This window comes from Coenobita brevimanus, chromosome 75 (genome assembly GCF_032717465.1).
Source record: "Coenobita brevimanus isolate Jiangsu-jjx chromosome 75, ASM3271746v2, whole genome shotgun sequence".
Taxonomy (NCBI): domain Eukaryota; kingdom Metazoa; phylum Arthropoda; class Malacostraca; order Decapoda; family Coenobitidae; genus Coenobita; species Coenobita brevimanus.
Genome location: NC_137028.1, coordinates 31,901,705 through 31,913,550, shown reverse-complemented (window position 1 = coordinate 31,913,550; position 11,846 = coordinate 31,901,705). Strand labels below are relative to the sequence as shown.

General features: G+C 39.1%; 1 protein-coding gene across 1 annotated transcript; it reads right to left on the bottom strand.

Moving 5' to 3' along the window:
• Window positions 1-3,875: 3,875 nt before the first annotated feature.
• On the bottom strand, window positions 3,876-8,924 carry LOC145408104 (uncharacterized). Its single transcript, XM_080278912.1, has 5 exons — window positions 8,879-8,924; window positions 8,213-8,242; window positions 6,446-6,538; window positions 4,553-4,650; window positions 3,876-4,215 (listed from the first exon to the last, which is right to left on the bottom strand). Exons 1-5 carry the CDS (start codon window positions 8,922-8,924, stop codon window positions 3,955-3,957), a joined length of 528 nt encoding a protein of 175 aa, XP_080135038.1. The 3' UTR covers window positions 3,876-3,954.
• Between the last annotated feature and the right edge of the window lie 2,922 nt (window positions 8,925-11,846).

Sequence of the window (11,846 nt, the reverse complement as noted above, 5' to 3'; positions counted from 1 at the left end):
TTTACATTGACTGACAAGCCAAATGATTTCCTATAAGCCAGGAATCCATTTACAACGCTGGGTGGTGACCCTATAACCAACGACCACGTGTTCCCTACGTGTCAACAAGTGGGTTGGCTGAGGGTTAGTGCCAAACAGCCACCCCTTACGGGATTATGGCGTCTGGCTATAACAGATAGATAGGTGAAAGTGAATTAAAACTTAAGAAAAAATGATAAAGGTAATGATATTAGTAAGTTAAAATAATAAAACACGAGATAAAATGCAAGAAAAATTAATTTAAAAAGTAAGGAAATAAAAATAATGACCGAGAAACAGAGAGAATAATGAAAAAAAAAAAGGTATAATAAAATAGGTACGGAAATGAAAATACTGAAAGAAAATGAAAGAGAAAATTATAAAAATAAAGAAATGCGAAAATAATAAAGGTATATTTGAGATAAAATAGTGAAAAAAAAAGAAGTGAAAATAATAGGGGTAAATTCGAAATAAAATAATGAATAAAAAATAAAAAATAAAGGAATAAAGTGATAATAATAAAGGCAAATTTGAGAATATATATCCACCCATCCATCCATCATCCAATCCTACAATGCCCTATGAGGAGCGTAGGAGCCCGAGGCTAGGCAGTTGGTCTCGACATTTAAGATGAGAGTGACCAGCCTCACTCATCTCTGAGTGGCATTACGTGAGCAATCAACCCCAACCACTCCTTGGATATAAACCTTCACCGGCTCAATCCGATTGGAGCGCAATAATTACTCACTAAACCACCAGGCGCCAAAATTTGGTTATATGGTTACCATCCAGCGTGGTAAATGGTTTCCTGGTGCACAGGAAATCATTTGGCTTGTCACTCAGTGTACAGTCACCCACAGGCTGAAGGAAGTGGAAAGAATGAAGGAAAGAAAGACAGATGAGGGAGTGTAAAGTCACCCGTAGGCAGAAGGACAAGGAGAGAATGAAGGAAAGAAAGACAGAAGAGAATGGAGGGAAAGAAGGATGAAGAGAAAAGGGCAGACACCCGAGAGCAGCACTTCATCAAGTGAGTGGATGGTGAGCGCCCCCACCTATGAAAGAAAAAATGAGAAGAAATAAAAAAATAAAGTGAATATAATAAAGGTAAATTTGATATAAAATAATGAAAAGAAAATGAAATAAAGGATTGAATGAAATAATGAGCTAAAAATATTGAAATAAATAAGGAAATGAGGATAATGAAAAAAATATATTAAAAATGTTTCCAGGGCTCTCTTCATTACCTTCATTACCTGGTCTAAAAATTCCATGCCTCAATAATTTCCTCATACCCTGCCATCCCCCTTCCCCTTTTACACATTCACAATCACGCACCAGCAACTCATTTTGAACACTCACCTAATAATAATAATAATAATAATAATAATAATAATAATAATGATAATAATAATAATAATAGTTGTAGCAGTAGTAGTAGTAACAGAAAAAGTAGTAACAGTAGTAGCAGTAAAACAATGATAGTAGTAGTAGTAGTACTAGTAGTAATAACAGCAGTAGTAGTAGTAGTAGTAGTAGTAGTACTAGTAGTAGTAGTAGTACTACTACTACTACTACTACTAATAATAATAATAATAATCCAAGAGATACATTTCTACCCTTAAAATAAAGAACCATAATGAAAACAGAACATCAAGACCTTTATTATTTAGGAACGAGAATATCAATCTTTTCGCTAACAATAATCTATACAAGTTTCTACCAATATCTTTTTAACAGCTACACTACACTATTTTATAATATATTTTTCTGCCTCCAGACGATTTTATTTATCTATATGGAGCTGGTGGGGTTAGGTAGCTTCCTCATTAACCCTCTGGCTACTTGGGGTTTCTCCATATAATCGTCTGGAGATGGGAAAGATACAACAAACACTACATTACTAGAATTAATCACTCGACAATAACGAGATCGCATTCAACCCCATAAGTGTAGAAGCTCCCTAACATCTTCTCCTAAGCAATTTATTTTGTTCATCTTGTAATCCACTTCCGTGTTACATAAATGCTTCCAATATCCCCATACTTTGCATAATAACGTACAAAAGGGTAATAACCAGCCATGTCCAAAAATAAATCGCTTAGGAAGAGGCGTTAGGGAAATACAAGAATACGAGCCCTTGTTTTAATCTTGCTACCGCCTGACGATTTTTTTTCATCTCTGGCGAAATCCCTGTTAGTAAAGTGTCCATAATTTTATCTTATTTCATTCTTGCTGCCTCTAGACTCTCAATCGTCTAAAGGGAACTCTTATGTGAAGTGTTGTTTTTATTGCACTCCTGTCAGACGATTTTATTCAACTCTCGACAGTCCTCTTAGTAGTAATGAATAAACCTCCTTGAATCGGGGTAGCTCCTTTTCCTCCTTTTGCTGTCTGACGATTTCATTCATCACAGGAAAGGCCTCTCGTGCTGAGCGGGTTTGTCAAGGCTGTCTCTAACCCCTCCAGCTTAAAAGACAAATTTTATCCTGTGCTGAAATCAATAGTAAGGAGATCGTAAGAATTTAATAGACATGTCAGGGCTCAGTAGATTTATAACGCTGCTAAAAGACGATTTTATTCAGCTTTCAAAACACACTTCAGAAAGAATGGATTAAAATTTGGCTCTACCTTGAATGTGGCTCTCTTTTGCTTTAATATGGTCCTTTTTTGCTTTAATAGGACTCTCTTTTAATATGGCTCTTTTGCTCTAATATCGCTCTCTCTTGTTTTAATATGGCTCTCTTTTGCTTTAATGTGGCTCTCTTTTGTTTTAATATGACTCTCTTTTGCTTTAATGTGGCTCTCTTTTGCTTTAATGTGGCTCTCTTTTATTTTAATATGACTCTCTTTTGCTTTCACTTCCCTCCAAAATTTGAGTAACAACCTCTTCAGCTCGATTTTTTTCAGAGTAATTCCTTCAGCCCTCAGATGATTTTATTTAACTTAGGCAAAGAATTATATAACTTAGGCAAAGAATTATTGAACTTAGGCAAAGAATTATTGAACTTAGGCAAAGAATTATATTTAACTTAGGCAAAGAATTATTTAACTTAGGCAAAGACTTATTTAACCTAGGCACAGAATTCTGACTATGAAGAGGTTGGTGGAGGCTGTTCTTAACCCCCCTGCTACAGATGTTCTTCAGTGTGTAACAAAATCGTCTGGGAAGAACAGGAACAAACAGGATGATAAAAAAACAAGAACATACAGGAAAAAAACCCAAGAACATACAGGAATTAAAAACAAGAACATACAGGAAGATCAAAAAACAAGAACAACGGGAAGATCAAAAAACAAGAACATACAAGAAAAAAACAAGAACATACAGGATGATAAAAAACAAACAAGAACATACAGGAAGATAAAAAAAACATAAATATACAGGATGACCAAAAAACAAGAACATACAGGGTGATCAAAAAAGTTCATTTGTACCTGAACAGCAAGGTGTATTAAGTGACATATAAGGAAAAAAAGTATATCCACAGTTAATTTAAACCAAAAAATAATTCTATCATTTTTAACAAAAGCACAATATAAATTCAACTTTTAACTCTACATCAAATTAAAAATCATATTCTATCTGGCAATACAAAAGTGCACAGGGACTTTCTGACCACCCTGTACTACAACGTCATCGGACTGAAGGGGTTAATGAAGGGAGATCAAGGGCGGGTCTTCCTGTACTGATGTAATGCCGGAAGTACTAATCAGTATGGCCATTGCTCTCTCTCTCTCTCTCTAACTAGCTCTGACCCAGATTATTTCGAATTTCCTTCACTCTCGTTATATAGATTCTGCTTCCTTCCTTTCTCCTCCCCAGGTCTTCCTCCTCCTTCCACCTCCTCCCATGGCTCGTGGGTTAGAAAAATAAAATCGTCAGACGGCAGCAAGAATTAAAAAAAAAAAAAAGACGCTACACCTCCATGCATAAATCTACACCAACTCGGCGTCCTCTCTCTCAATTTCTTCTCCCTCCATTTCATCATCATCGATCCTCTTCTCTTTCTCCTCCCTTCCTTGGTCTTCCTCCTCCTCCTGCCACCTCTCCTCTCCCTCCTCTTCTTCCTGTGAGGGTAGGGCTCGCATACAGAGGTGCCTTCTCACGCAAGGGCTTGGGCAACATCGCTGGTCACTCTTGCAATAGCCATCAGATGCACACATGGGTTGTTCCTTTGGTGCACCCTTCACCCACGGCTGCAAAGGATGGAGGAGTGAAATTACACCTACTGATTGCACAAAGCATCAAGCACATGAAGAAAAACAAAAGAAGAAGAAAAGTAAAAAGAACAAAAAGGGGAAAAGAAGAGAAGAAGGCGAAGACGACGACGAAGTAGTAGGCATAGTACTAGTAGTAATAGTAGCAGCAGCAGCAGAAGCAGCAGTAGTAATAGTAATAGTAATAGTAGTAGTAGTAGTAATAGTAGTAGTAGTAGTAGTAGTAGTAGGGGTGGTAGTAGTAGTAGTAGTACTAGAAAAAGAATATGGAGAAGAATATGACTTCAACACAACATAATATACCGCTAATACTCACCTCAGCCGTCCACGGTGCCAAGTATATGCCAGAGGTCTTACAGATGTGGGCATCCTCTGGCGGGCACTCTCCTTCGTGTCGCCTGTGGTTTGCTGGCACTGTGAGCAAGATACAAGTGCCATATTAACACTGGGGCTCCTATGACTCACTCTTAGCTGCATGAAATCGTCTGGTTTAACTCTCAGGCTGAATAAAATCGTCTGTCATTACTCTAAGCTGAATAAAATCGTCTGGCATTACTCTAAGCTGAATAAAATCGTTGTTGTTAATGTAAAACTGAATAAAATCATCTGGCGTTACTCTAAGCTGAATAAAATCGTCTGGCGTACTTTAAGCTGAATAAACTCATCTGGCGTTACTCTAAAGCTGAAAAAATCGTCTGGCGTTACTCTAAAGCTAAATAAAATCGTCTGGCGTTACTCTGAAGCTGAATAAAATCGTCTGGCATTACTCTAAGCTGAATAAAATCGTCTGGCATTACTCTCAGCTGAATAAAATCGTCTGGCGTTACTCTCAGCTGAATAAAATCGTCTGGCGTTACTCTCAGCTGAATAAAATCGTCTGGGTTAACTCGGAACTAGTTATGCCCTCACAGTACTCTAGGATGGGAGAGGTTGATGATAATGATGATGACTGATGATGACGATACTTGATGATGATGATGATGATGAAGTAAAATATTGCAACTATGATGTACTGCACGTCTTAACCATCCACGTCAACCCATTACGAACTAACAACCCATTTCCGCTCACTTTCAGGCCAGTTAACTTACAAGATACCCATTAACAAGCTCACTAACAACTAGCACGGTTTTTTAACTGCAAATCGACAAAGTTTACAGGTAAGGTTTAAGGCAATTCATCATAAACATAACAGTAGCTTAAGATACCCAGTTAAACCCCAATATACTCATCAACAACCAGTTCCACTATTACCCAGCCATTTACTGTACATATATCACTAGGCCAATACGTCAAAATACACTTAGTCATATCGTTACCAACCTAGTTAATTTACAAATAATCAGATAATTACACCATTAACAAGCCGAGTGGTTGGAGAGGTCGTCTGCTGTCTGAAAGTACGTGGGTTCAATCCTAGGCTGGGCAGTGAATAGTTTGATTAATTTTATGCAAGGACACCTGTAATCTGGTGTATGGATTTCTTTTTCCTTCCTCTGTTCATCTTCTGCAAACACACACACACACACACACACACACACACACACACACACACACACTTTACTGGCCTTCCGCACGACCTACCGACCTGTCAGTAAATCATCCCAAGTAATCCCAGGGTCCTAGTCCTTAATGAGACAGCCCTAGCATGTACGAGGACTTAATATGAGAGATGAGGTATTGATGCCCAAGTGGCGACATGTGAAGGTGTGTAGTACGGAAGAGGACTATTGGGTCTAAGGGAACGGGATGCTGAGCTACACCAAAAGCTGGGCACATTATGATCATCATCATCATAATAATAATGTAATAATAATAATAATAATAATAATAATAATAATAATAATAATGTATGATACACCTATTAACAAACTTTACTCCGTTTTCTCTAATTAAAATGCCACCTCTTCATCTTGAACGCCAAGCTGTATAACAGATTAATACTAGAATATGGTGCTAGTCACGAAGAAGTGTTATGGCAAGGATGCAGAGCAGGGGTATTGCCTTTCCTGCAAGTGCGCTATGTAAGGGTCGAAAGTTAGGGTGAAAAGACTGTATATTATCCGTTAAAAATCCAGTCAGTCATTGAAAAGGTAATTATAGGATGAACAATGCCAGTACAATTACTTTCAAGGTAATTACAAGATGAACAAGGCCAGTACACTTACTCTCAAGAGAACTACAGGATGAACAAGGCCAGTACACTTACTCTCAAGGGTACCATCATCACAGCAGTAGGGCACCTCATCATAAACACAGTAGTAGCGGCAGCCTGACACATACCACTGGGGCTCAGGCACTTCTGTAATGGGGTGGTTAAGACGGGACAACAAATGATTAGGTTAAGGGTAATTCATCATTATTATCATCATAACCCATCACCATCACCATACCACCACTGTCATCATCATCATCACTATCATCATCATCATCATCATCATCATCATCACCACCACCACCACCACTGTCATCATCATTATCATCATCACCACCCCCACTATCAACAACATCATCATCATCATCACCACCACCACCACTATCACCATCATCATCATCATCTTCATCATCACCACCACCACCACCACCACCACCACGCATCATCATCATCATCATCATCATCGTCTTCACTTCATCATCATCTTCATCAAGTTCACCACCACTACTGTCACCATCAATATCATCGTCATCATCATCATCCTCACCAATATAATCATCATCATTATTATCACCACTATCATCATCACCACCACCACCACCATCATCACAACCATCATCATCACCACCAGCATCATCATCACATCATCATCACCACCATCAGCATCACCCTGATCCTTCTAACCATCCACTCATCATCCAAACCTTTATACCACATAAGGACAGCAGAGTTCGCATCAGGAAGGTAGAGGTCCTGGGCAAAGCTTATCAATTCAGACATACAAGTTGACCAGTCGCTCGCGGCTGAGTGGTATGTGAACAGCAAACCTCAATCACTCCTCAGATTTAACTCTTTAAGGACAAGCTGTGATTGGTGCACCGTAGCCGACATTATCCTCAGGCGACATTTAGTTATATGGTTACCACCCAACGTCGTAAATGGCAGTAGGGTGGAGGCGCTCACCATCTACTCACTCGATGTAATGGCAGTGTACAGTACAATATCAACAAATTTCTGCTTTTTTTTTTTTTTTTTTTTTTTTGTAATACCCAGAGTTTGCCTCTTCAAGGAAAAGTTTGAAAAGCAACCAAAATCAAGAACCGTTCATTTGGATAAGCCGGGAGACATTGAATTTACCCCTTCAGTCCGAGGATCTTGCTGCGTGAACACGGCTTTGTATCGTTTAGGAGACACTTCAAAATGCACGTGTTTGGTACAATGTCGATTATTTCCTTTAGTAACAAAAATTCTTTCCAGGTTCAATAAACATCGTTTGGTGGTTTCAAGAATAAAGTAAAAATGACGTCATCTGAATTGGGGGGTTATTATAAGACTGGAGATCAGAGGCAGGGAGAAAGACTGAGAGTAACAGTTCCAGAGTTGACCATTTCGTGAAGAACTGAGAATGCTAATTGGTTTCCTATACTAACCCACTATACTGACCACTGGGCAAACTCCACCAATTGCATGTGGACCATAGGGAGTCAAGACCAAGAGGGTTTCGATTTTTCTCCATATAAAAATAAAAACAGCCATAAGTACAACGACAGGTGATGGTGATGACGATAATAATAATAATAATAATAATAATAAAATAATAATATGAACAAAAAGACGAAGAAATATGGTAAACATGTAATATTAATAGACCGTACTGTAGACAAGGTGACTTCAGATTAATAATAATAATAATAATAACTATGAATAAAAAGAAATATGGTAAAGATGCTGTAATACTGATAGACTGTATATAAGGTGATTTCAAATTAATAATAATAATAATAATAATAATAATAATAATAAACAGTACTATTAACTTACCTTCCTCTGCTGGGGTTGTTCTCTCCGTGGCTGGAAAAAATAAAAATAAAAAAGAACATTATTAACTAACATAAATCATGATATTCTTCGCCTCTAAAAGACAATAAGAATAACATGCAAAAGTCAGATTTCGCTCTTTCAATGGAGTGCCTTGTTAGTCTTGCTTTCTCCACTATTTTTATTAAGCTCAGGAGAAACTTGTCTAATTGGAGAGGTTGGATATGGGCTTCATTTACCCCTTCACTACAAGGTGCCTACCAAAACTACGACCCACCCTCAATTTCGTCCTGCTCTCTTCTTTCTCTTCTTACTTTACCGTCATTCTCTCTCTCTCTCTCTCTCTCTCTCTCTCTCTCTCTCTCTGTATGGGAATTGCTCGTAAGCACAGTAAACAAGCCCTCGGAAAGTGCAACACCCGCGTTCACCAATTTTTCTAAACACACATTACATAATCTGAAATTTCATAAGGGGTGCCTGTGAGGGGACATAGGTTCTGACGGGAGTGCGGGGAACAGCCCTCCCTATCACTGCAAAGGGTCCTACATTACACTTTGCCCTGTAGCCTTCACTTTTGACCGATTACTTTCCAAACTGAAGAGCTTTGTTCACATCTGACCCTGGACCTCGCCAAGTTGGGTTCTGATCGGATCAACTGTTTGGACTGACCGTGCCCTGTGACCCTGACTTTGGCCTTTCCCTGTGTACTTGACATACTAATTGTTCTTAAAATCAAATCTGTGCTTATCTTACCTTGAATCATTTATCAAAAGTTTGGTATAAATCAGATCAAAACTTTTGGTTGGTCTTTCCCTGAGTCCTTGGCCTTTTTTCTTAAATACAAGGTCAGTCCCTTAGCTGATCCTCAACCCTTCTACCGTTTGGTCCAAATCATATCAAAACTGTTTTAGCTATCATGCTGACACACAGACACACGGGTCAGAAGTTGATCTTGCCCTGTGACCTTGAACTTTGACTGTTTGTTCTCAAAATTGAGTCCCTTCGTTCTCGTCTTACCCTTGACGCTTCCACCAAGCCTGGTCTACAGGAGATAAAAACTGTTTAGACTGAACTGGCTAGAGCAAGCTTTGATCTAGCCCAGTGATCGTAATTTTTGACATGTACAAATATATTGAAGTCTACCCCTTGGCTGACTCTTAACATTTCACCAAGTTTGGCCAAGATCAGATAAAGACTGTTTGAATTATTTTGTTCACACACACACACACACACACATCGAGCAAAACTTAACACCCGCCCTCGTTTCGCGAGTGTGGTTGTCAATATAGGAAATGGTCGATACACTTAAAGAATTGGTCGGGAACATAAGCAGTTGTACATCTGCTTAGTGCAGGACAAAGATAATTAGTCTGGATGCGACCTCTAGGTTACACACTCACTCATGGCGGAGGAGAAGGCCACGGCAGCTAACAGGACAAGCAGCTTCATCTTTGTTCGTCCTGGGAAAAGAGAAAAACATTATTAGCACAGTCACCACCAGTAACATAACATAAACATCACCACCAATATCAGCATCGGCAACATTAGTACATTCATCATCATTAACATCACCGTATCACCTTCAAAATGTACATCAGTATTATCAACAATATCAGCGTCACCATCATTAATAATAATAATAATAATAATAATAATAATAATATCACCATTAACATCAGCTTCAACATCATTATTAACATCATTAGCATACGTAGCATCACTATTAACAGGCATCACATCTTTCCCGTCATTAACAGCGTCATCACTAGCATCAACGGTATCATTAACAACCATTCATTAACATCATAATTATCATCATCATCATTATAACCCAATTATTCAATATCTTATAATTAATGGGTTGAGCTGCATGATGATGAACCCCGATTTGTTTGACCGATCACACCTATCAACCGCACGCAAGAAACCACTCCTACACGGCCATCCCGAATGAGGAAGATCCAGAAACTTCAATATTTCCAAAATTCTTCAGTCTATAAAACTTGCAAATATTTCTCAATTTCATATCCACCGTTTTCACTGTAGACTCTTTCCATTCGGCATTTACTAGTCGATGTTTTCACCTGACGGCACTGGGCCACTCCCATGCAGTTCATGAGCCTCTGTGGTGAGAATGACTCCTTGGTTACTAGCCAAAGCAATCTTCCAATATGCCTAAATTGGTCAGTATCTAAGGTGAAGGAGGTTAAGGAATTTTTGATAATCTACTGCAAACGAAATAGAGGATAGTCTGTAAACAGCGCTCCTTTAGAGACGCTTGAAGGTAGCTAAAGCGTTGAGAGGACGGCTCAGGCTGCTGGTGTGGGCGTGGGTGTGGCAGTGAGTATAGGAAATGTTCAGTGGTGCAGGGTCGAGTGATGACGCTGAGCCGTCCCCGCAGCACAACAAATCGCGTGGCAGAATGGAAGAGGAGCATTATATATGGGCCACCCTGTATATAACCACATCCATACATCCTTTTGCACCCTCTGTACTCAAATTATTACATGTAGGCTTTCAACGCATTTTTTTTTTCTTTTTTTTTTTGCCACTGCTGTCCACATACTTTTCACGCTACCCGACCACCGCACAAAGTTACATTCACTCTTCTGCCGAGTCAAACGTTTCTTCAGTTATTCAGACAGCTTGATGGCAGACACTTTTGAGTTACCTGACTGGTGCGAATGACAGAGAATGGTAACTTCCATTACTGAAAAACGTAGGCCACAAAAAGTCACGAAATTGAATTCATACCTCCTAGAATTCGTTATTCATTAAATTCGTATAAGTACTACTCACTGACAGCATTATAACACTGCTAATTCGTGTTAAGTATTTAAAGCTGAACAGTGCATGCAACAACAACCTACCTCAGTAACAGTGATACGTAATAACCCCTTTCCTTCTCGACAGTCAACTGCGCACTGAACTCGAGCGCCACGCATCATTCCTATTTATACCTTCCGGTGGACGGTGTTGCCAGCCTCACCACGAACTGACATTGTCTTGAGGAGTGACGAAATTACTAAAATATATAAATCTCTACCATTATTTTGCATGTGGGAGGTTTTTCTCGTGTCGCGCTAGAGTACTTTATAATGGATAGTTCTCTGGATTGGCCTCTACGTGCTGTGTGCCCCCTGCTGTCTCCTTACACTCTTAGACGCCTGCTGATCAAGTGAGATAAGTCTCCCAGAAGGATCTAATTTCAAGGGATAATTGGGGTTTAGGCCAAAATGCCGCTCAGGGAAAAGCAACTGGTCACTCGCCTTAAATATCTGGACTGGATTGAGTAGCCTAGCCCCAGGTCCCTACGATCCTGATGAGATCATTGGATTGGATGATGGATAGAAAGATTAAAAGTTTTATCACGTCTCTTCAAATGGTAAACCTTTATGTAGAGCTATGTTAAAAATTCGGTGTTACTCCACAGTTTACATAATAATAATAATAATAATAATAATAATAATAATAATAACAATAGTATGGTACATGCGAGCAAATTACATGGTTGGGAGTGCCCATCATCCACTCACTCGATGAAGTGCTCTCTCTCTCTCTCTCTCTCTCTCTCTCTCTCTCTCTCTTCTCTCTCCTGATGACTATAAACTGAGTTACAGGCGAAATGGTTTGCTAT